Below are 25,107 nucleotides of genomic sequence, written 5' to 3'. Positions count from 1 at the left end.
TAGGGAGTCTGGGGTGAATTTAATGTCTTCCTAAGCTTTCAGCGTAGGGCCAGGCACAGACTAAATATGTGCTCAATGAATGTTTGTGACATGAATGAGCCATGTGTGGAGAAATTTCTAAATAACTTATGAGTCAAAGGAGAAAATCATTGTCACTAAACTAGCCTATGAAGATGATCGGAGGCAGTCAAAATGGTACTTAGAAGGAAATTCATGGTTTTCAGAGAATCGTATATTGAAAAAGCAGAAAGATGGAGAATTAAAGCATTCAACTCAAGAAGTTGGACAATGATAAAAATAATAAATTCAAAGAAAGTAGAAGGCAGGAAATAACAAATGTGTTATATATTTTTGACTATGACATTCATATTCATATTCAGAAATTCAAGTTAGTACTCAGAAAGTCATAATTCAGAAATTAACAGAATAGAAAACAAACATAAAATAAGTAGAAGTTGGTCTTGGCTCCAGGCCCCTCCTGGATGGGAATGTGGTTTATCTATCATCTCTCCTGAGTCTTGAGAGAGCTAGCAGGCCCATTTGCCTGAATTTGGTCTACTGACTAGTGGGTTGTCTTTAATCCATAATATATGCTGTAATAACAATAACACATAACTAACAATCCTTTATATTTGTTGAACTGTTACAGTTCAGAGTGCCAGAAGCAAGAGGTGTGGTATCCTTGATAGGAACAAACATCAGATTCCCAAACACCGTATTAGGTAAGTAGGGAAGGTGTGTGCTCCATTATACAGATGAGGAAACTGAGGCTCATTTGTCTGAGGTCTCAGTGCTTCAAAGTCCCTTCTTTTCCCTCAAGATTTCTGTCCTTGAAACACCTATTCTTCCTTCAGTCTATCTAGCCACTACTTCCAAGCAGCCTGTGTTGATTCCCGAGTGCCTTGCACAAGGCCCCCTTTTCTTTGACCTTCGTCACTTGGCTAGGAAGTCCAGGATGGCTCTCGGGGGTTGATTGCTTCTCTCTCAACCTGACTGTGGGTTTCCTGAGGTGGAGGGGTGGGGAACAATCGTAGGTGTCCTAGTGCAGGGCTGGGCTTGGAGAATGTCCTCAGTCCTTGTTTGTTGATCTGGAATTTGATTTGGCAGGATTAGGCCTGTACCCATCAGAATATATTCTGGGCTGTGCCAACCCCCACAGTTGTGCTTGAGAAGGAACCTGCCACCACTTGGGGGAATCCCCTGTGGCTATGCTTGCTAAGGCGTCCACATGGTGCCTGGACATGTCAGGAGGCACTGGGAACATAGGTCAACAGTGGTACAGTTTCCTTGTAGGATAGTGGGCAGGAGACCTTTTCGTGTCCTAGTTGCTTTGGTCTGAAAGTGTAACTAAGTCCCTAGCCCCCTTTCCCCGAAAGAATTCCCAAAGTCCTGTGGTCAAACTGTTTGACCAGTGACTGACCAATACCAAGAGGAGAGATAAACACAGACACACAGCTTTATCTATGAACAAATCTCAGCATTTATTCATCCCTGAGCAGGGAGAAGGGGCCTTGCCCCCAAAGAGTCAGCCAGTCAAGTGGGGTGGCTGGGATATGTGCTGTCTATCCAGTTAGTATAGTATGTTACACTGATTACGCAGAAACAGGAAGGGAAGCAATAAGTTAAAAGCCACATAAGTTATGAAAAATAATATATATATTTTATATATCTTGTATCCCCACTGAGGACTTGCTCCCTTGGAAACCAATAAATAGGCAGAGAAAAAGCAGCAATTAGCACCCTTCTGGGACTTCAGGGCTGAGTACATATATGTCTGAGTTCCCTGCAGCCTGAGAGTCAGTAGCCTTTCAGCGTCCCCCACAGGCCAGGAGGACCTTGAGGCCTACGGGGGCCAACGCCTCCTGGAAAAGGAGATGAATGAATCAAAGGCTGGGGCCAGAAGAGGAGGGGTGGCAAGGAGCAGGCAGGGAGAAAAGAGGGAAGGAGAGGAGGTGGCTTGTGCAGTGAGAGGCTAGAGCTGTCAGGACCCCCTGCAAGCCCCAAAGTAAGAGCCCAGAGGAAAAAAGAAGAGCGGTTCTCTCAGCCTCAAATCTTTTTGGATGCAGAATTTCTCTTTGGTTGTCATTGGGGCTCCCCAGCCTGACCTCAAGGGCTCAGAAGCTCTCAGACCTGCCTGGACCATGCCTTCTTCATGGCCCTGCTGGAGGCAGGGGAGCGGGCAAGGAGGGAGGAGGGCAGAGGGGGAAGAAAAGCAGGAGCTATAACCCCACAGGTGTGGGGTGTTTCTGGGCTCCTCAATGAATGAATGCAAAGGAGAGCAGGGCCAGGTTGTTTGGCCTGCTGGGGAGAACAGAGATCCTGAGAAGGGATTCATGGGAAATGGACTGGGGTTTCATGGCAGGGGTGGGGCTAGGGGTCTCCAGGGCCTGGTACACCAAAGTCAGGTTTCAGGCTGGGAAACACCTAGGCGGGGGCAGGGAGCTGAGATCCCCTGGAGGGTGGTGAACCCCAGGATGGCAGGGAGGAGAAGGGAGGGTATGATTCTCCTGCCTGGTCTCAGACTGCCATCCGGCCTTTCCCCAAGGGAATTTTTCATGGCAAGAATAGCTTCTGGGGAAGGTGCTTGTAGCTGGTTGGGCAGCCTGTCTAATTCTGACTGTGACCTGCTAGGAGGAGCCCACAGGAGGAGGGAAGGAGCACAGGTGTCTGGGTTGATCTCAGAGATCCAGACTCAGGTCTTAAACCTGAGGGGAGCCTCTTCCCCTCGCTCTCTAATACTGTCAGGTGTCTGGGGAGCCCAAGTGGTACAGGAAAGCCAGGGATACTCAGCACCTCGCCCCCCTCTCCCCAGGAACTCCAGATATGGGGAGGGGCCCAAGTAGTCCCCATCAGTCCCTGGTCCATTGCTCGCTGGGCTGGGCAAGCGAGGGCACTGGCCTCGGTGCCAAGGCACAGGCAAGGCAAGCCTTGAGATATGAGTTTAGAGCTAGGGTTGGGCAAAAGGGTCCAAGGGACCTTGTTCAGAGCCCTCTGTTGGGGGAGGAGTCTCAGGAAAGCAAGGAGGTGGAGACAAAACTTACCCCAAATCCAGTTTACCCAGTTGGGAAACCACTGGCCAGAAGGTTGGAAGGGTGGGATTGTGACATATTGATATGGAGTGGAGTGACTCTGAACAGCTGGTGACAGTCCTGTCCCACCCCTGGCACCCACAAAAAAGTCATTGTTTTGAACTTTCAGTTCAGGATCAGGTTTGCCTCCCCTCCCAACCTGGAGGCCCCAAGTTGCTTTCTTGAGTTTAGCTTAAATGCCTCTTGCTGCAGTGGAGTGACGTGGGGCCCCTGGGGTCCAGCTGCCTCAATCTGAGGCCTCCGACTCCTGCAAGAAGAGCTTCTCTGACATTTCGGTGATTTGGATCACAGGGCCTCTGCAGTTCTTCTTCTTCCGGGAGGGGGCGCTTGTGAGGTGGGACTTGGAAGCAACTACAGGGAACAGAAGCGGTGGGGGAGGGGAGGGGCTGGAGGTGTGAGAGCTACTTAAAATGATGCCTTGAGGGTCAAAACCCCAACCTGCCCCCTCCCCAGCATGGCTTCTTGGGGCAAGTAGACTCACCGCTTCTAGATCTGGATTGCATAGTGCTGACCATAGCGGCTGAAGGCAAGTCCATCCTGGGAAAGGTGGGAAATGGTGGGATGTGAAGGGAGCCTGTGGCTTATGTGCCCCTGGGATTGGGGGTCTGAGGACTGGTAGGTAGAGGGCAATTCTTGGTTGTCACTCCCAGTCCTGGACTGCCCTGCTCTGTGACCCTGGCTAGCCGGCTTGTACTCGCTGGGCCTCTGTCCCTTCTCCCTGTATAAATGGCTAACATTTCCTGAGCCATTCTTCGTGACAGGCATTTGCATGCAGAATCGTATTAATCCTTCCCACCACAGGTAGGCCGTGTTTATGATCAGACCATTTTCCAGAAGGAAAAACAGAATTAAATGAACTTGGGCCAAGATCCCAGTTTGTAATAAGTAGCTGAGCCGGGACAGGAACCCGGGCCTGCTAGCTCACAGTATCCTGCTGGGAGGGGAGGATGGCTTTGTGTGGGGCTGGTCCTTCAGGCCTTCCTCCCCTCCCCCCGCCCCTGCTGCTGCGGCCCCTTACCGGCTCTCCTCGCCCTCCACCAGCTTGCAGTAGGTGGCGATCTCAATATCCAGGGCCAGCTTGGTGTTCATAAGCTCCTGGTACTGGCGCAGCTGCCGGGCCATGTCCTTCTTGGCCTGCTGCAGGGCGTCCTCCAGCTGGGCCAGCTTGGCCTTGGCGTCCTGGAAAGCCAGCTCACCCTGCTCCTCGGCCTCCTTGATGTTCTCCTCCAGTTTCAGGCACTGCAGCCAGGAGGACAGAGGAAGGAGTCAGGGAGCAGGTGTGGGAGGGAGAGAGCGGGCCAGGGCCAGGAGCTCACCTCTGTCCTTGGTGGAGGGAGGGCTAAGCAACGCATTTCCGGGTACGGTATTGGGTTGCATTGTAGCAAGAGGGAGTCCAAATAGACCTAGGAGACACTTCCCCAAGGCCCCCAAAGAGGGAAGTCCCATAAGCCCCCACAGGAGCCTGTCCCAGCTGTCCTGACAGGGCAGCGTCGTCTGAAGGCTCATCCTGGCTGGAAGCTGGGGCTCAGGTCTCCACTCCCTACTCTCTGTATAGTTGTCGGGAGGCCATGGGCTCTGGGTGTGAGTGGTAGTGGGGCGGTCTAGTGTTCCCACAGCCCCAGCCAGTTTACAGAGCACGTTCACATACAAAGCTCATGTGATCCTCAGCTATCGTAGGTGGACAGGTGAGGAAACTCAGGCCCAGAGCTGCTAAGTGACCTGCCCAGGTCACTGGGTCAGGTCTTGCATGTGCTCGGCATGCAAGAGTATGAGAGTTGGAGTTCCCGCCCCTCCCCCTCCGGGTGGGTCCTCCAGAACTCACGTGGCTCTTGATGGAGAGGATCTGGGATCGCAGCTTCTGGATGCGCACGTTCAGGTCCGCGATCTCGCTGCGGCTGCTGTGGAGGCTGTTCCCAAACTCAGCGGAGCAGGCAGCCCGCTCCTCCAGCTGGAGGGCGCGGAGGAGGTGTTGGTGAGAGGACACTCACTGTGTCCCTCCCGGTTCCCCCTGTGCCTCGCCCCTTGCTGCTCCTTTTTCTCTCACTCCCCAGCCCCACCTCCTTCTCTGCAGCCACCACTGCAGGCCAGCCTCTCCTTCCTACCTCCCTCTCCCGTCCTCACCAAGTCCTCCTGCCCTAGACTGAGCCCCATGGGCTGTGCCCACACGTGGCCTGGCATTGCTGGGAGCAGCAACACTGTTGAGCTTCTGGAGGGTGCAGATTTGCCCTGCTCCCGTCACCCCTCGGGGCCCAGTACAGTGCTGGGCTCTCAAGTTCTCTATACCGGCCTGTGAGCCAGCTGCTGTGGTCTCCTGCCCTGTGCTTCCCCACTCCCCTCTCCGAATCTCAGCACATAGCCGAAGGCAACCTCAGCGTTGAGTGCAGCCCCTCCTGTCCTGGCTGCTTCCCTCTACTGTGCGCTTTCAGCCTCACACCTGGCTCCGGGAGTATGCCTCGGCCTCCTCCAGGCTGCGAGCGGCGATGGCGTCATACTGGGCCTTCACCTCCTCCACGATGCCACTCAGGTCGATGTGGCAGCGGCTGTCCATGCCCATGGTCACCGACACGTCCTTCACTTGGGCTGCCAGGTCCTTGAGCTCCTGGCCAGGCACATAAGTGGGGGGCTTAGGGCTTGGACTCAGGAAGCAGCTCGCAGCCCCTCTCACCCCGCCTTTGGCCTCCCTCTCTGAGCGGAGGGAAGGGGCGCAGGGAGGCCTCCTGGCTCCAGAGGCTCACCCCGCAAGCCTTATTCCTCTTCACTGTTCCCACTGTCTACACTGTGGGACAGCTTCCTCCCGGCTGATGAGGGGACCTGGGGGAGTTGTCCCCTCTGTTCATTGTTGCACCATTATGGCTCAGTGGGGTGCAGCTCGGCCTCCCCTCTGGTTGGGAAGCCGCCTGAGGGTCTGGCAGAGCCATTTTCATCTCCAGACCCCCACATCTGGCAAGGGAGCGTCTAAGTGTTGGAATGAAAGCCCGTAAATGATGAGGGGCAGGAGCTGACCTAGAGGCTGACACGTCTGTACCCTACTTGCTGCCAGAGGCAGGCTGAGGTGACTGCAGGGTCACCCTGAGACTCACTGCACCCTCTCCATCTAGCTGAGGGCTTGCCTGGCAAAAATAGGGCTTCGCCTCAATATTTTGATCTTCTCCCTATGCTTTAGGGTCCCTCTTCTCTGCTTAGAAAGTGCCAGCCCCCATCCTCAGAGACCCCTGGAAGTGGTAAAGCCTCTCATTTTCTTGGGGCTCATTCTGGGCCCGGCTGTCAGCTGAGTGCTTTCCAGGCAGCCTCACATTTCATCCTCCCCAGGCTGGCATGTGCGTTAGCCCCTCTCAGACGCGGGAAAGGAACTGCGGCACCAAGAGTGTATGGAAGCAGCTGTGAGTGCAGGGCCCTTGCTGTTCCAGCTCAGCTCCCTTAGAGGGGCGGAGACAGGAGCTGAAGCCTCTGTCTGTCTTTCTACCCCAGGTTGGCTTTCTATCATGCCTGACAGCTTCTGGCCTGAATGCTCATGAGTGTGTAGAGAGGCAGGTGGGGAATAGGGGTCTTCATAAGGTGCTACAAGGTGTCACCTCTGGGGCCCTGGGCTGCTTTCCCTGGAGGTGCTAAACAATTGTCAGGGGCTGATAGGGGCCCCAGCGGGGAGGAGGAGGAGTGGGTGGAAGCAGCTGTCTGAGGCCAACTTTGTACAGAGTGAGTCAGGTGGTCAGGACTCTGAAGGCAGGGTGGGGGGCCAGGTACCCTTGGGAAGGGGGGTGGAGCTCACTGGGAGGAGGAAGGTGCGGGGCGTGGATGTAAGTTACTTCTACTGGTATTCACAGTCCCCCCTGGGCCCCTATTTCCATCATCAAATCTTGGTCAGTGTTCCCATTTATGTATATATATATTTATTTAACTTGTTTGTTTGAATCAGGATGCAAACAAGGTCTGTATGTCGCTAAGTGTCTCTTAATCTATAGAGACTCTCTCCATCTTTCTCTGTCTCTGTTTTTTTCTTGCTATTGTTGTTGTTTTTAATTGAAAACATCCGGTTATTTGCTTTGGAACATTCCCCACAGTCTAGATTTTACTGATTGCTCCATGGGCTAGTGTTTAACAAGCGCCTCTGCCCTCTGCATTCCTGAAAACAGGCAGGTGGATCTGAAAGCCTCCTTGGATCCGGGTTTGTTCTTTGGCTCATGACTACATTCTGATCCTGGTTCCTGACTCTGGGCCCCTCCTGACCCTCAGTCCATATTGATGCTCAGAGAGGTTGTGGTGGAGCCGCTGGAGTCTGTACCTACAGAGGCGGGTACTTCTGACCAACAGCTTGTACCCCTGTAGCTATAGGCTGCAGGGCTGGGGTGGGTCAGCTAGAGCCACGTGGGCAGCTGGAAGGCCAGCTGGGGGAGGCCACCTCTCCCGTTTGCTCACTGCCCACCCCGCCCACTTAGCATCCCTGGTGCTGAGGGAAAGGAAGCCTGAGCAGTGATGGGAGTCCTGGAGCCCCTCCAGGGACAACCTGTCTCTGCCCTGGAGCCAATAGGACCCTGAACCTAGTGGCCAGCTAGCTGCCCCTTGGGGGACTCCCGACCAGGGATTTCGGTTGATCTTCAAGTAAATTTAACAGCGATCTCTGGGCAAAAGCAGGGGCGGGCCCCACCCATGCCAGAATAAGGTAATGGTGTCTACAGACTCACGCCCCACCTCTGTCATCATCGGAGACTGACATTTCCCACACAGACGCAACATATTGACCAGGGCTGCTTGGCTGTGGACAGTTTCAGAAACTTTGGGGCTTCCTTGGTCAACATATTGCGGGGGTCAGTGAGTATAGGGAGTTCCAGATAAAACCCTCCATTGGCCCTTCTAGCCCAGGCCTAAGCTGGCATTTGTTACGGGCCAGGAAACGGCCAGGGCACTGTCAGAACACACTAGAGGAGGGCTTCCCTCATCAGGGTGAAGGAATTGGCAAAACACAGCTGGTGGAGCAGCCTCAGATCCCTTCTGGAAAGTGGTAGGGTAAGCATGAGCTCAGTAAACAGAAGCAGGAAATGGAGGGTTTAGAACAACTGCAGACCTGTTCAGACATGCCAGCCCCGCGGAACTGCAGAGGGTTCAACAATGCTGCCTTGTGTGGCGTGGAAGTGCTAACGTGATGTACACCTCCAAGTTGGCAAGAATTAAGCTGAGGTGCAATTTAGAGCTTCTCTAGGGAACCAGAGCCTGAAGACACTACCACGTGTGTGACTACTCTCCCTGTGGTCCCCCAAGGTCAGGGTAGATGGTGACACTGAGGGGAAAACTTAATGCTACTTGGTAAAATGCAGTGTGTAATGGCACTGGGCTCTGAATGCCACTACCTTTTATGAGCTGGGTAACCCTGGCCAAGTTTTTAAACCTCTCTGAGCCTCAGTTTTTTTCCTGAAAAATGGGTATAAATATAGAACTGAAAACAGCGAATGTTTACAAAAACTTACCATGTGTCAGACACTGCTCTAAGGGCTTTAGGATATATTAACAAAATAAATCCTCACAACAGGTCAGTGAGCGAGGCACTATTATTTTTCCTATTTGACAGATGGGGAAATTGAGGCATGGAGAGATAAAAGAACCTGCTGAGTTTATGTAATTACTGAGCCAGGATTCAAATCCAAGCTGCTCTAAAGTCTGTGTTCTCCTAATGATTATCCCTACTTCATAGGGTTGTGAGGATTAAATGAGATTATGTCTGGAGAGCACTTAGCACATTGCCTGGCATATAGTAGGCCCGCAATAAACAATAGCTAGGGATACTATCTTAACTGGTGACAGTGATGGAAACGGGGTGCAGTGTCCACAGGCAGAGCAGCCTATTCCTGGAGCAGCCTCCCCGAGGCACCACCAGGGCAGGCGCCAAAGTGGCTTAGGCACAGCAGGTTCTCTTTGCAGAACTCTGCATCCCAGGAGGTGTGTCAGGCTGCAGGGGGGTGTCAGCAGATTGCGTAGCTAATCTCCCTGGAACCAGTATTTATAGGTGGGGCAGGTGGCGCTCTGGCTGGAAGCAGCCAGGCCCGAAATGCACTTGGGAGCTGGAGAGTACCTTGGAAGCTGAGGGGGAACGTGAGCCTCTGCTAGCTAGCCTAGGCTTCTCTTAAAACCCTGTGTCCCTGGAAATGGGGAGCAGGCGGTTGCTTGGGAGGCTGTAGTGTATAGATGAGGCCCTGAGCAATCCAGGGCCTTGAGCTCCTGGGAAAGGCTTTTAGGCTTTATCCCTGCAAATGTGCATATGTGTACAGGAGGGAGAGCTGTTTCCTGGGACACAGAGGTGGGCCTGCACAGCCATGCTTTTCTGATCTAGTGTCTGCTCTAAAGTTGAAATCAATGTGTCCAGCCCTCCTGGGGCTACTCACATCTGACATGTTTTTCTTCCACCTGGGTGGCCATGGCTGGCACCTTCCTTTGCTTAGACCTGCTCTGTCTGATGCGGTAGCCTCTAGCCATATATGGTTGTAGGCACTTTGAAATGTGGCTAGTCAAAACTGAGGTGAGCTGTAAGTGTAAAATACACATCAGAATTTGAAGACTTAGTATGAGCAAAAGAATGTAAAATAGCCCATTCATTTTTTTAAGTATTGATTGCATGCTGAATAATCATATTTTGGATATATTGAGCTAAATAGAATATATTATTAAAATGAGTTCTTTCTGTTTCTTTCCTTTTTGAAAAATGTAGATACCAGAAAACTTAAAATCACATATTATTAAATTACACAATTATGCATAACATTACTTAAAATACATGACATATGTGGCTCACATTATATTTCTATTAGTGCCGGCTTAGAGACCCACTGGTGTGGGGAATCGTAGCAAAGGGCCAGAATTGCCTTCTCAGCCTGCAGCAGTACATGGAGAGAAAGGCAAACCTCACATCCTAACATCTTGCTGCCACCCAAAGTAATAGTAACTGGTCGAAAGCCCTGAGCACCTACAGCATTCACTGCAGTCCCTTCTCCACAGCCATCTTACACCAGCACAAGCCATACCCTTCACCCCCTCGGCAGTACCCCTCACCAGTACCCACCAGGGGCAGCCCGGAACACTTAGAATAAGGTGCAAAGCCCAGTCCAGTGCCCATGGCCCCTGTCTGCTCTGCCCTAGCCACAGCTGCTCCTTTCTCTCCCTTTCATCACCAAACCCACTCCTGCTGTGGGTGCTTAGCACAGCTCTTCTTCTGCCCAAAGCCTCCTCAAGCCTCCACTGGGCTGGATCTTCCCAGTTTGAGCCTTCTCTCGCTTGCACCTCTTCTGAGATACCCCCGGACCTTGGGGTCTGAAGCTTTGCCCTCTCTCCAGCAATATCGCATCACCTGGTTTCTCTGTAGCCCAGCACTTTTCACCCTCCTAAAAGATCTTGTTCAGATGTATGTTTACCCGCTAATTACCTGTCCCCCCTGAGCTAAGCTGTACCCTCCTGAGATCAGGAGCTTTGGCTTACTGCTGTGAGGTCAGGGCCTGGTACCTGGCCGGCACGCAGTAAACATATGTGAAATGGATGCATGGATTTAGTCCTCATCACAACCCTGTGAGCCTGGTAATACTACTCTCCCCATTTTACAGATGAGGAAACTCAGGCACAGAGTGGAGACGTAACTTGCCCAATGTCACAGAAATGGTAAAAAAGGTAGAGTCAGATTGGGGTCCAAGGGCTGCAAAATCTAAATGGAGCACGGGACACCAAGTTGTGTAGCTGTGACTCTGGCAATGCTCAGGTATAGTGCTGGTTGTGCCAGGCCTTCCTCTAGTCTATCTCCATAGCGAGGACCTCTGTCCTAGCTTAGAGCTTGGGCCCCGGGCTTGCTGAGATGTGGGTGAGCAGAGCGGAGGGTAGATTCCGAAACATTGGTCCGGCTGTCTGCCTGGGTGGCACCCGCAGTGAGTTTGGGCAGAGGAACCCCTAACTCACTTCTCAAGCCAATCAGTGGTGCCCCTGGTCATCCACATAGGGCTTGGCCTTCCTGTGGAGGGCTCTGCCAGGGACATGAAGCTCTGCCAGGTGGCTGATGAGGGTGGTCTGCCTGGGAGGGCGGCCTCCCTGCTGTTCCCAAAGGGCCATGGTATATTCTCTGCTCTGCTACCTCCCAGGGCCACAAACAGATCTCAGGCCCACGAAAGCCCCTCTGGGGCTGAGTTTACTGGAAAGGAGTGTGGCCCATGTGCAGCCACGAGACCCAATCTCCCTCTCCACAGGAAGAGGCCATGAAGCTGTGGTCAGCAGTCCCGAGGGCCATCGTAGCAGAATTTTTTGATGGCATTGGTGACTTTGATCCCTGCTCTGCCATAGCTTGGTACCCACTGTTTGCAGCACATAGGCTGCCAAGGCCTGTCATCTCCAACAATGGTTCTGCCTGCTCCCAGCTGAATTGAAGCATCACCACAAACCTCTTCACCCCTGGAACAGGTGGTGTGGAGAGGGGAACACAGATCCCCAAGGATGCCCAGGAGGCAGAGAGGAGCAGAGGGGTGGCGTCCAGCAGCCAGCAGCCAGGCCCATCTGCTGACTGCCCCTGTAGCGCACTAGGCCTTGCTGGGCCACTATCCCCCACCAGGCTCAGCTGAGGACTTAGGGATAAATGAGAATGTGTGTGGAGGCTCCTCTGTCTGCATTTGCTGTGTCATTTTTGTTCGGCAGAAGCTCGGATTGTCTGGGAACCAGATAATCCGATTACAGATCTTCCCACCTTTCCCAAACAGGGAAGGGTGAAGTGTACGACTATCAGAGCTGGAACTGTGGGTGCCTGTGCTTAGTCTACCGGGATAGATTCGTTCAATAAGAACGGCTGAGAGTAGCCTTTTGGGAACCTGCCCACGCTCCACGAAATGAGTGATGAAGGGAAGTGTCGGATTATTGACGGCCGTGCAGGAAAGGGTTTAGGAAAGCGTTACAACTGTGGCCAGAAGTAGCGAGTGACTGCGATGGTTCCACACCCCACTGTATGCCTTCCCGCCCCTGCACCCCTTAGCCGTGGACCAGTCAGCTCTTGGCTCAGCAGGACACTGGCCCCATCTTACCTGCTCGTAGATGGTTTTCATCAGCTCCACGAAGCTCTGCAGGCCTTTTAACTTGGTCTCCAGTTCAGTCCGACGAAGACACTCTGTATCCAAGTCCTGCGGGTGGGAGCACTGGTGAGTGATGGGAGAGGAAGTCGAGGGGTCACAGGGCAGGCGTGGGGTATGAGGGCTTTGCTTCCTGGGTGAGATGGGGGTGATTTCCAGAGGAGACCTGGCTCAGAGCCTGGGAGCACGAGCAGGGTGGGGATAGGTATCTGTCTGTCTGTCTGTGCTCCTGGGACTCAAGCCTCTGACGGCTTTGCTTGGGGATCCTGAGGGAAAGCGGGCAGAGGGTCCATGAGGAAGGAGCCCCTGGGGCAGGCTGGGCAGGCTACCTTTTTTAGCTGGACGAAGGTAAACTCCATGTCTGTGCGTTTGGAGATCTCATCTTCATACCTGGGAGGTGAGGAGGGAGAGAGAAACAGAGAGAGAAACAGAGAGGGAGCCTGCTCAGCTGGGTGTGATGGGAGCTTGGGGTTTGGTTAACCCTCCTTGGGTGGGGCTCAGGGCCTCTGCTGTCTCATTTGGTGCCCTGTGCCTATTAGAAAAAAGTGGCTCTTCCGTCAGGGGGATGGAGCCCCCCGTCTTCTATGACATATCCCCTCTCCCACGTGAAACCCTAGTGTTGGCGCTGGGGAAGCAGGCAAACCTCTTCTCTTTCCTGATTATCAGCTAGTCGTCTCCCTGTGGCACCTGTCCCCTCCCTGGCTCTGCTCCACAGTCACCTCCTCCACCAAGCCTCTCCTGATCGTGCAGTCTTTTCACCCTGTCATTTTGTTCCCTCATCTTTTGTTCCCTAGGAGTCTCAGTTTCAAATAAGCTTTTGATCAAGTCTGTGCCAAGCATCCTGCTCGCCCTTCGCCCTCTCCCACCTCCACCCACCTCACAACCCCACCCTTCTCTCCTCTATTGGATGGTAGGACACCATTCCGTCATGTTCCCTCCAGAGGGAGGAGAGGAAGAGTGTGGACTTAACAGGCAGACGGACCCCGAGTGCAGTTTTGGGCAGGTAACTCCTCCCCTCCTTCCTGACTCTGTCGCCCAGGGGTGTGTGTGTCTGCACGTGCATTTGTGTGCATGTGTGCATGTGTGTGTGGGGGCTGATGAAGTCCACCCTGGTGCAGACAGATTTGTACAGTCAGTACTTAACTAAGGTGGGTCCCCTCTCTTCTCAGAATTGCTTCCTCCTTAAGTCCACTCGTATCTGGAACAAGGACACTGTTGGATGGGGAGATGGGATTCCTGGATCCCTGACCTTACCCTGTTCCTCTAGTCAAGACTTCTGTCTTGGCCCCCCACCCCACCCCCAGCATGGGGGTCTGCCAGACACAGACTTCCCTGCCTCAGCCTTGCCTGCCCCAGCGGATGTGGGGATTCTGTGGCTTCCTGTTTCCTTCCCTCCTCTCCAAGGAATGCCTGAATCACTGGCGGCTCTAATTACAGCCGCCTGCCTGCCCCAGACCCTGACCTCACGGCAGGGGCCGCGTCATGTCGCCCACGTCAGCTGGCCGGACCCGCCACCCCTCAGGCCTTCTTTTCCACTAGCCTATCTGAGAAGCTGAGGGGAGCAGACCCAGGGGAGCGAGTGCCTGCAGGCACCTGGGACTTTGAAACGCAGTGTGCCGAGTATGTACACTGTCTCTGGCCATGGCCTTGGCTTCCAAGAGTCTGCAAAGTGATGGTGCAGGTCACGGGGGTGGGGGTGCAGAGGGGTGGGCCAAGGAGACTGTTCTTCAGATTGGGGCCTGCCAGGGTGAACAAAATGCCTGAGAAGCTTTACCTGCACCCTCTCCTGTGACCGTCAGAGCCCCCAGCGAGGGAGGTCCTGTTGGTCCCATTTCACAGATGAGGAAATAGAGACTCAAAGAAGGGCTAAGAGGCTCGTGTGGTGGGCTGGTGAAGCAGGGGCTGTAGAGCCAGACTAGTTGGCTCTAATCCTGCTTCCTTGCTAGTCAGCTCTATGGTCTTGGATGAGCTACTTGTGTGCCTCAGTTTGATAATAGTGATCATGGTGAGGATGAAATAAGTTAATACATGAAGTGCTTCCAACAGTGCGTGGCGCCCACTAACCCTATTGCTGCTATAATCGCCTGAGCGCTGTGCTCCCAACACCAGGCCCAGGCCCTCAGCCTCTGTGCCTTGGCCTCTAACAATTTCAAAGAGAGAAACTATGGGAAGCCTAATTGCAGAGAGAGAGAGAGAGAGAGAGAGAGAGAGAGGCTGGTTCTCTGCACATCTTTCACAAATCCTCATGGCTAGACTGCCTTGAACAGGCTTCCCTCTGGAATCTGGGGGCCTCTGAGGAATTCCCTGCCCTAGGGATAGGGACCTGGGGAGCCCCAACCTGAGAAGTCCCTTGTGGATGGACTGGCCGTCCCCACATGAGCCTTGTGGTTAAACTTCGCCTTCTCCCCTCCCCTCTGGATGGCTGCCTGCCTGGGGGCAGGACCTTGGGGAGAGCTGTCCAGTGGGGAGGTCCTTTGAGGTGCCAAACTCCTCCTTACTCCTCACTCCTTACTCTTCCTTACTTTCCCATCCTTTTGTGCAGCCTTCCCTCCTCCCTTCTTATCGACTCCACTGGATTTCAGCCCCAGTTCACCCCTTCAACCAGATGCTCTTGTGCAGTGAACATCGTGTACAACTGTATGCAGCGTTCCTGAGTCACTCGCTGTGTGGCACTGGGCAAGCAGTTCCCCCTAGCTGGGCTTCTGCTTCGGTCTTAGTAAACAGAAGAGTCAGCTAACTGATCCTTGGGGTCCCGGCTACATCAAAGCTTTGAAAAGTCTCCATCCCTATAGAGGCTTAGATGATGCCATCTCCCTACTTCACCCCCAAGCCTCTGTCAGTCTGCCAGCCACCAGCTCCCAAACCCGTTCTCAGCCCTTTTCAGCCTGTCACACCCGCACCCCCCCACCCCCAACTTGTTTATTTCTAGGAGTGAAGCTGATCTCATCAGCCTTAAAGAGGCGGGGCACGCCCCTCCCTGTCAGGGCTTGGCCTGGAGTCTCCTGGTTCCTGGGGCCCCTCTGCTCTGCCCAGGCTCCGCGCAGCCAGGCTGCAGCTTTCCCAGCTATGGCCTGCAGACCCAGAAGCCCTCCAGCCTTGCTTCCCCCAACTCAGGTGGGTTCCCTACCCAGAGAGGGGAAGAGAGACTCTTAACCTAAATAGTAAGGTTGGGCAGCAGATGGAAACGAGGCAGCAGGCCAAATGAGGGGGTTGAGACAGATTAGAACATGAAGTAGTGTTTGTACAGAACTTCCAGTTACAAAGTGTCTCCACGGATGTGATCTGGCTGGGCTCACAGGAGCAGCCTGTCACAGTGGATGGCTGAGGTGAGGGATGGGATTTAGCACGCGTGGCTGTGTGACGTGTGGCGGTGTGACTGAGGGCAGCAAGTCCCTGCCTTCTCTGGACCTGTGTTTCCTTCCCCATGAAAGGATGGTCCGAGGCTCCCCTCCAGCTCTGCCATTTGCTGATCCTTTGAAGGCTAAAGTGATAGTAAATATCGGTGCAATGAGTCACAGATTCTGCTGTACCAATATGAATTTCCCTCATCATGATCAGAATGGGCAATCAGAATCCCTACGTGTTTCCTAGTTCCTGGGAGGGCAGGGCTGGGGGAGAGGTGGCCCCAGGCCAGGGAAGGGCCCCGCCATGAGGAACTGCCCAGGTCAGGGCTGCAGATCATGCCTGTTGGATGGAAAGTTCCAGCCAGATGCACAGATAAGGAAACTGAGGCCCCAGAGTGGAGAGAGTTTCCTGTGTGACCATCCCCTCTGAATGCGGCCTGGGTAGAGGAGGGAGGTCATGCAGACGTGGTGGGCAAGCTGAGCCCCAGCCCAGGTCCCTGGACACCCGACAGGCTGCCCTCACCCTCCAGCCCTACCTGCCTAGCTGTTCTGGAGACAACAGGCCTCACCTCAGGTCAGCAGGACTTAGGGCAGAGCTCAAGCCCTGGAGGAGGAGAGTGGGGTTCAGCCATACCCTGTCTTCCCTCACCCAGGCTGGGGGCCTCCTTGCAAGGAGACCAGACCCAAGGAGGGGGTGTAGGAGCAAAGCCTCCTTGTCCTTGAAGCCCTGGCCACTGAGTGGTCAGAGAGGGTCACCTCGCTGAACCACCCAAGTGCTTGGCTGCCTTCTAGACTGGCCCATTCAGTTCAGCAAACCTGTGTCAAAGGCCGCACTGTGTGCTGAGCACTTCCGTCTTCTAGGGGATAGACGAGTGGTCATTTACAGCCATACTAAACTCTTGACTTCCTCCTCGTACCAGCTTTAGTTGGTATCAACCATCATCCTTCCCAATGCACACAGCAGGAAACTGAGGTTTGCATGTTAAGCAACTTAACCGAGGTCACAAAGCTAGGGAGAGATGGGGCAGGGAGTAAACCCCTATCAGTCTCTGCGCAAGCCTGGGCTCTTAACCTGGGCTGTACTGCCCGCCAGCTTGTCCCCGTCTGTCTGTCCTGCTAAGCTGTAAAAGCATGTGCAGGCTGGGGCTGTGTTTCCCTCATCTCTCTGCATCCCAAGTTGGCCACTGAGTTCAGCACGCACTACCAAAGGGGATGGCTTTATTCTAACAAAACCCACTGCTTCTGTCCTTTGCCTAACCCTTCCGCTTCTCCTTCCAGCCTAATTGAGATTGAAACGCCAAGCCATATCCTAAGCAGGAGCCCATCGGTCACTCTAGGTGGTGACAGAACTTCCCATTGCCAGCAGGACATGTGGACAAGAGCAAACATATCTATGGGCGCGAGAGGAGGGGATAGGAGATGGTGGCTGCGATGGTGCCCAGGGGCCAGCAAGTGCAGGACTTAGCTGTCAGACACCACAAAGCTGACTTTGTTGTAAGAATCACTATTTGGGGGTGTGGGGGGAGCTGTGGATTCACCACTATATCCCTCCAATATCTAGAAGACTGCCTGGCACAGAATAAGTCCTCAATAAGTATGTCTGAAGTCAAGAAATGTTCTTTAAAGAAGTTTCCTCTTTTTTTGGCTTGGGTGCCCCAGACCTTGCCCCTGAGTACAGGCTGGCCCCCACCCGCAGTCCCTGCCCACAGCCCCTGTGGGGCGCATGCTACCTGATTCGAAACTCCTCCACCTTCTCGAGCACCTGCAGCAAGTTGGATTCCAGCTGTCCCCGCTCCTGGCTCACTTTGCACAGTTCCTCCTGCAGCCGGGCCTGATACTTCTCATAGACGTGCCCAAGGTCAAAGGCAGCGGAGCCCTGGCCCTGCAGGAAGCTCCAGCGGGTCTCCAGCAGCTGGTTACGCTGCTCCAGGGCCTGCACCTGGGAGAGCAGGAAGGCTTCGGTGAGAGGGCAAGGTGCGGACTGGTGGGGTACAGGGGCCCCAGGACAGCCATCACGCCCACACAGGGGCTTCCCTGGGAAGTGGCAGCTCATCTGCTTTCCACCCTCACTCAGCGCATTCAGAGGACATCTCCAATTACTGATTGTTCAAACTGAAGATCAGGGGAAGATCAGTGCGATAAGGAGGGAATCAGAGAGGTGGAGCCAATTAGCAAGCGTTTCCTAGGGGAGGAGCAGGGCCAGCTACTGGGTGAGGGAAGGGGTAACTAGGGCGACTGTGACAGGCACTCAGTGCCCGCCTGGGGCTTGGGTGGGAGACCCTAGGGAACCCGAGGTGTCAGAGGCTTATCTGCCACCCCCTCGACAAGCCTGGTCGCATCTTCCCTTGGAAACTCAGCAGGGTAGGGCCTGGTTAGTACTTACATGCTAATCCTCCCAGCACCCATGGACTTCCAGCCTCTCCAATCCTCAGTTTCCCCAGCTAAAGTTGGGGATGATATCCCCTGCCCCCTGCCCTGCCCACCTCTGAGGGCTGTTGGGAGAAGAGCCTGGGATGCACTTTGGAATATTATAGTAATAATAGCAAATGCTTCTGTGGCCCCTACTGGGCGTCAGGCCTGCCCTAGAGCTTGACATCTTTAAGTCATGAAATCCCTACAACAACCCCATGGGGTAGGTATTGTTATCAGCTACACTTTACAGATGAGGAAATAAGGCACTGGGAGCTTAAATAACTTGCCCAAGGTCACAAAATTAGCAAATGGAAGAGCCAGATGTGGAATCCTATTCGTTTGGATTTAGAATCTTTTAACCACTGCAACATATACCCCCATCTGCTGCTGGGGTCACCGTGGGCTCTGGAGCCCACCTGCCCTTCCTGGCTGGCTTTTGCCTGTAGTTCGGGCCTGTTTTGCCTCGAAGATAATGACGGGGCCCAAGCCTTCTGGGCTTAGCTGTTCCTCTCAAACTGCCTCCTTCACGCTCTCCTGTGCAGACTGCTGCACGGGCTCCCAAGGTCCTTAGCTCCCATCCCAGCCACCGGCGGCTGTCAGGGACCCTTGGGTCCCATCCTTCCCTCCTGTTGGGGCTCCCCTCCTCTTCCCCACACTGCCTGTCCTCTCCAGGATCCACCTCTCTCGGGCATCACCCTTTCCACCATCCCAGGCCCTCCCCAGGTGTGCCACAGCGCCCCTCCTGCAGGAAGCCTCCCCGTTGCCCTCCAGGAGGAGGCCCTCGTTTATCTGCTCCTCCCTTGTCCTGACCTACCACCTTCCCTCTCAGACTGAGAGCCATCTGCTCCCCTTTTGGGGTCCCTAACCCCTTGGTGCTCAGGGCAGGGCTAGGTTACTAAAGGAGGAGGATGGCTGGAGCCTGGCTTCTGGGCAGTGCGGGCTGTTGTCATGAGGACGTTGTCATAACCAGTCCAGTGATGTCCCCTGTGATCCCAGGCAAGTAGCTGGGCCTCTTCCCGCCCATTGCTGGCACCAGCGCCCAGAATCATAGTCTGAAAGAACCAGAATCACAGCCAGGAGCCTTTCGGATCAGCTGGTCTGTACTCTTCATTTACAGAGGAGGAGATGGGGGCCCAGGGCAGTCAAGTGATTTGTCCATTGTCACACAGCAACTGGGTAGCCAGATTTCCCATCCAGGCCCATCTGCTGGCTGCTGCCTACTCTGGACCTTCATGGGCTTCCTGTTCCTTCCAAATTTGGGTGCTACGTGGGCCCTCGTCTCTCTACCCTGCCCACATCCTCACCTTTGCCTGAGACACTCTGATGCCCTTGGGAAGTCCCCCTTGACATTCGCAGTGAAACCATCAGCAAGACTATTGGACGATGGCCTTTGTGGGCTGTCATTCCTCTGCTCAACTCCCATTTGTACTGGTAAGTTCTGCTTGAAGCTGACCTAAGTGTACAGTCAGCTGTAGTCACAGCCAAACAGGTTCAGTAGGGATGGAAGTCAAGAGGGTTTCTGTCTTGTGTGTGTGAGAGGGCTTATGGGGGGAGGTAGCTGCTCGCCCCACCTTCCCTCCGTTTTGACAAGCAGGAGCCCGTGTTTACACTGAGGGTGGGGTGAGAGGAGAGATGCGAGGCTGCTTCCTCCACCCATAAGCAACAAAAAACCCTTTACACAAGGAAGTCCTTCCCCTAGTCTAACCTCAACACCCTGTGCTGTAGCACTAGCCTGCTGGGAGATGGAGTGCATTTGGCCAGCCAGTCCAGCCACAGGGCATTTTGATTGTGGGATATCTGGGCATCCCCTTTCCCCTGCTGCCCTTGGGGGAGCTACCTGTTATCTCAGTGGATGGAGATGGAATTGAACCCCAACCTAGGACCTTTACTGCAGAAAACCTCCTCTCTCTTGGAACAAAGGCCTAGGGAGGTGCCAGGTTAATTGCCACCAACCTGCCAAGGCTGCTGAGCGCTTACCTCTCATTCTCCTTCTCCCCCAATCTGGCTGACCCCTCCTGACCCTAGATCCCATGGCGGTCATTCTAGGAGGGGCCTCAGAGAGCAAACCCCTGGTCTACGTGCCTTCCATTGTCAGGTGAGAAAACTGAGGCCCAGAAGCACAGAACTCACTGTGACGCAACTCCATGGTACTGAGCCCCAGACCAGGGTGGGATAGATGTGTTTTTTTGTAGGGAACTGAGCAGCCCAGGTCCCCAACCTATGGGCCCACAGTCCAGGCAGATGAACGTACAGGATGGTGCCCCTGGGGCCTGCAGGTCCTATTCCTCAGGTGAGGGGAGGGGTGTCAAACCCAGAAGTTGGCTTTGCCCAGGGAGCCTCAGGGTCTCCTTGTCAGGAAGGGTTGGTTTGTGCCTTCCTGCGTGCGGGCAGGGGGACTTCCAGAGGCCACATAGGCCCAGGGGAAGACATTGTACCCATGTCTCTGTCTCCAGGCATTTCACCGCCCTCTCTACAGCCCACTTAAGCTGACTGCTGGCAGTCCTGCTGCTTGTCCTACCTCCATCCCTACTGCTGTCTGCATGTGAAGGTGAGAGGACCCAGCCAGCAGCCTCTGCTGGGTGCCCACATTGCCCTCTCCCTGCCTCTCTCAGCTTCCTCTCCTGCTGCTGCTTCTGCTCGTCCCTGCTGCTCTCATGGCTGCTGCTGTACCAGTCCTTCCACTGCCATGAGCTCACGCCCACCCGCAGAGCAGAAGGATACGTGAAGCACAGAGAAGGCAAGTGGCTTGCCCCAGGAAACACAGCCTGCAAGTGGAAGAGCCAATACTGTTCCAGGGCCTCTCACCAACTCTTGGTGGTCTCCCCCAATAACTGTCCTCCTCCCCCTCCCCCTTCTCTGTGCTCTTTTCTCCATGCCTTAGAGGGCCAGAAGGGGATGGGGAGCAGGCCTGCCCCTGCCTGTCGCTTCTCTTTGCCTAGAGACCCCACCCCTGCACTGGTTTTGTATCTAATCCCTGGGCTCATACATCTCTTTCAAGCCCTGTGCTGCACCCCTACCCAGGAAGCTCCAGATTTCGTACTCTTAACCACTGCCTGGGTCCACTCAGGCCCTTGCGTCCTTTACAAGGAGACAGGGAGGGATATGAGCTAACAGACCTTTTCCATAGAGTTGGTGGGTTAGCTGGGACTCCTTGGGCAGAGCCCTAGCGATCAGAGCCCCCAGTGGGCTGGCTTCTGCAGCTCCCTGCATCCATGCTGAAGAGCATGGTTCTCAAGGCACAGGCTTGAAAGTTGGGGGGCTCCAGTTCTGCTAAAGACCTTAGAGGGCATCACCCTGGCCCCTGGGGACAGAATCCTGACCTCTGGGGCCCCCAACCTGTGCCTATACAACCTTCCATCCCCATGGCAGAGGCAGAGGGTAATATCAGCCCTGGTGTTCAGGGAGGAAAGCCACCCATCTGAGCCAAATGACATAGCTCAGGAAGCATTCCTTTTAAGGGATTAACCCAGGTTTGGAGTGGAGGTGGCTCTGCAGGGACCTGCCTCCCCAGGGCAGTGGGCTAGTCTCCTAGGGCCAACAGCCCAGCAATACAGGGCTCTCCCACTGGCAAGGGCTTGGGCAGGGGACGTTCCACCTCAGTGGATGATGTCCTCCAGTTGTTACTTCCCCTCCACACCCCCCTACCCGGGCACTCCAGGTGTGGGTGTAGGAATGCTGGTCTGGGCACATGAATGGGGGGAAGGAATGGTTCCCATCTCAGAGACTACTGGCTTTGTATCCCCCAGACCTGAGATCAAATCCAGCCTGTAGACTTGCTGGTTGTGTGACCTTGGTCCAGGCACTTAACTTCTGCATGTACAGTGCATGGTACATGCTTCTCCTCAGGGGCATGGTAGGGGGACAAGCCACTGCAGGATGTTGCTGTGTGGGCTAGATAACGTGCGTCTGCAAAGTTCCCGCACAGAGCCAGGCACACGCAGCTGCTCAAAACGTGTTCTTTTCTTCCCTCTGCCCCTCTCTGGGAGCACCCACCTCGCGGGAACACTAGCAATGTGCAGAGGAACACAGAAGCAGGGACAGCAAGGTGCAGACAAGGGCTGAGCCAGGCCAGAGGGATGAGGCTCTGGTTTACTGGGGGGCAGGGCAAGAAGGTTGTTTTCATCATCTGTAAAATGGGCATAGAATGACTTCTTTCCCAAGGTTGTTGAGGGAAACAGAGATAACTATGGAAGTACCGAGCACAGTGCCTGGCCCATAGGAAGAGATTCACTAACAGCTGCTCGTACTATTGTGACTCTTATTCTTGGGCAGGGCGGGAGGGAGCAGAGCGGAGAGGTCTGGTCAGCAGAGGTTGCTTGAAGGAAGTGAGTGAGGAGCAGGTTTGGGAGGCAGATAGGACTTTCTCGGAGCTCTTGAAGCTCTTGCCCGAGGGCAAAGGTAGACATGAATGCTCAGACCAGCATCCTGGCCACGGCAGTGGCTCCAGAAAGTCAGAATGTGTGAAGTGCCTCCAGAAAGTCAGAATGTGTGAAGTGCCTCCGCTTAAGTGGGTGCCTGGCTAGCTGCCTGCTTCTGACTCGTGGCATCCGTCTCCTGCATTCCTATCTCTGGATGTGCCATAGCTGCATCTTCACTCTGAAGCCTCCTTCCTTCCAGATGCCCCACAGTCCCCTTGGCTCCTGACTACGGGAAGCTGAACAGGGCCAGAGGCGGGGACAGGAGGGTGGACCACTGCTTTGGGGTAGGACTACAGGCCATGCTCTCATCAGCCATTCCAACGAGGGGGCACCCTCTTGGCCACACGTAGAGCTCCTCCCTCGTCCATGCCTGAGGGGAGCGTGACCCCAGGCCACACAGCATGTTATTATCCAGTCATACCTCAGAGGCCATCCTAGGTCCCTTTCTCCCCGCCGTGCCAGGATGGCTCAGGGATTTCCCTCCACTTCTCTGCTCAGAGCCAGCCTTTAGAGTTAGCAATGCCAGATCCCCATTGGCTGGGGGCCGGGGTGGGGCATGATGCTCAGGAAATACAGAATTCAGCCACCTGCCCCCTCTTGATAGTCCTTAGTTTTCAGGAGCCCCCCTCCCACTTCTGCTCACCTTGCCAATCAGGGAGGCAAATTTATCATTGAGGACCTTCATCTCCTCCTTTTCCTGGTTCTTCTGCTGCTGGATAGCTGGGTCCACTGTGAGGTCTAGGGGCATCAGCAGGCTGGGGTTCACGGTCACTTTGGGAATGGTGCCAGCTGGCCAGCAGCCTGTGAGGCTGCAGGAGCTGAAGCCTGGCCGAGGGGTCCCACAGCTGTCCCATTTCAAGGTCCCAGGCTGGGGGCCACCTGCAGGGGTCACCTCACAGCTGCTAAGGCTGCTGAAGCCAACTACGCAGGAGCGGCAGGCCATCCTGGGCCCCCGGGCCCTGGGAACAGGGAGAGCACAGAGATGAGCGAGGGAGCCTTCGTGGGGTGGGACGGCGGCAGCTAGCTCCAGTCACAGGCAGGGCAAGCTGGGCACTGAGGCGCAAACACCTGTCGTACAGTGCTCATTAGCTCGGGAGGGCGGGGCTGCTCCCAGCCTGACCAACCTGTTAGATGATGTGGCACTCCCGCTCCTCCCCCAGCACCACGCACCATCTCCTCCCAGGGCTGGGATCTGCCTTGCTGAGGGGGCTGTTCACAGGCCCCCCAATCTAGCTGGGCCTGGCTCCAGGGAGGGGGGCAAGGCTGGGCTGGCTGGCTGGGGGCGGAGGCACAGCAAGAGGAAGGGCTATTCAACAAAGAAAGAGAGGAGACAGAGGAGCGCTTGCCTCTCACCGCAGACCTCACTGCATACCTGAAGGCTGACGTATGTGGGCTCACATACTTCTGGAAAAGATGAGGCAAGCGCCAACCCTGAGCTCCTCGAGGGTAGAGCTGCTGTCCGGGGCGCAGTGCCAGCCTGGCATTGGAAACAGCACCTTTATTATTTTTCAGCTATCCAAGAGTATCCCTGGCTTATCTTCTCTTCTTCCTTTCTTTTTCCCTTTTCCTTTCCTTCCCAGCCTTCCTTCCTTCCTTCCTTCCTTCCTTCCTTCCTTCCTTCCTTCCTTCCTTCCCTCTTTTCCTTCCATCTACCATTTATTGAGCACCTACTATGTGTATTTTACCATCTCAGAAGCTGGAGTGGAAATAGATGGCTAAGTCCAAGAGCTCTTGGCTTTGGAGAAGTGAGACGTGGGTTTAAGACTCAGCTTGGCTGCTCACCACTGGTGTGACCCTGATTACTTGAATTCTAATCTCATGTAGAAAATGGGGATGAAACTACCAACGCCCAGGAGGTGGTGAATACAGAGAACTTAGTGGAAGGCCAGCACAAAGCCCTCAGTAAATGGTTGCTAAGACCAGTGCCCACCTTCCGAGAGCTTAGTCTGGTGGGGGACATGACCATGACCAAATGTAGCCCTGCCTCAAGGGCTATGAAAATGTGCCTCTGCCTCCCCCTCTCCCTTTTCCCCATTCCTCCTTCCTCTCTTCTCTACCTCCTTCCCCTGTTTCATCTTGAATATGAAGTAGAAATAGAAAAACACCAATTTGCTCCCACAGAGCCTCTGAGGGGCGGCAAAAGGCTCAGCTGGCTCAGGGCACTCCCTCTCACCTTCCTGAAGTTCAGAAGGCCCCACTCTTAACACTTCCAGGGAGCTGCCAGCTCTCCTGGGCCTGCCTCTTCCTTCTTCACTGGCCTGATGGCCCTAGATGTTCTTGCCCTGGCTGTCTGGCTCTGTGTGTCCTCCCTGGAACTGGCACACCGCTCTGGGTGCTGGGGTCACAGGGAGAGGAGAGTGTCTGGGAGAGACTCAGGTAATCAGAGATGGAAGAGATCTCAGTGCCCTCTGGGACTGGAGGAAGAGACAGGCTGGAGACCAGAGCCATTGCCGGGGTTGCGTTGCCCATTCCAGGCCTCCTGCTTCCCAGGCTAGACCTCTTACCCCACACAGTGGGTATTTCTGATTCACTTGGGCACAGGAACCTGTACCGCAGCCATGAGTCCATCCTGAAGCTGGGTCCCAGGCTGTGATGCTGGGGTAGGCTGGTGAGGTACTTCTGGGTGACCGGGTCACTGCACTGGTGTTTGTTTCCACTTCTGACATGTGCTGCCTCCTCTGCCATTCGGCACCCACTTGCGTGGCCTACTCTAGTCTCTCTGAACTGGTATCTGGATGACATGTGGTCAGACTCAGCACCCTGCCTT

At 54.6% G+C, this 25,107-nt stretch overlaps 1 protein-coding gene across 2 annotated transcripts; it reads right to left on the bottom strand.

The window, feature by feature from the left end:
• Positions 1–1,474: 1,474 nt before the first annotated feature.
• Positions 1,475–24,646, bottom strand: KRT80 (keratin 80). Of its 2 annotated transcripts, none has more exons than XM_019724516.2 (9): positions 22,984–24,646; positions 17,241–17,449; positions 12,496–12,556; positions 12,122–12,217; positions 5,524–5,688; positions 4,912–5,037; positions 4,108–4,328; positions 3,571–3,626; positions 1,475–3,440 (listed from the first exon to the last, which is right to left on the bottom strand). In XM_019724516.2, the coding sequence occupies exons 1-9, from the start codon at positions 23,281–23,283 to the stop codon at positions 3,316–3,318; spliced, it is 1,359 nt and encodes a 452-aa protein (XP_019580075.2). In that variant the 5' UTR covers positions 23,284–24,646; the 3' UTR covers positions 1,475–3,315. The 2 variants fall into 2 exon arrangements, with proteins under 2 accessions (XP_019580075.2, XP_019580076.1); XM_019724517.2 differs by having other exon boundaries at positions 1,475–3,475; positions 22,984–24,645.
• Between the last annotated feature and the right edge of the window lie 461 nt (positions 24,647–25,107).

The sequence above is a fragment of the Rhinolophus sinicus genome, linkage group LG02 (assembly GCF_036562045.2).
Source record: "Rhinolophus sinicus isolate RSC01 linkage group LG02, ASM3656204v1, whole genome shotgun sequence".
NCBI classification, from domain to species: domain Eukaryota; kingdom Metazoa; phylum Chordata; class Mammalia; order Chiroptera; family Rhinolophidae; genus Rhinolophus; species Rhinolophus sinicus.
The sequence above is the reverse complement of the archived record's forward strand: the minus strand, read 5'-3'. Positions and strand labels throughout refer to the sequence as shown.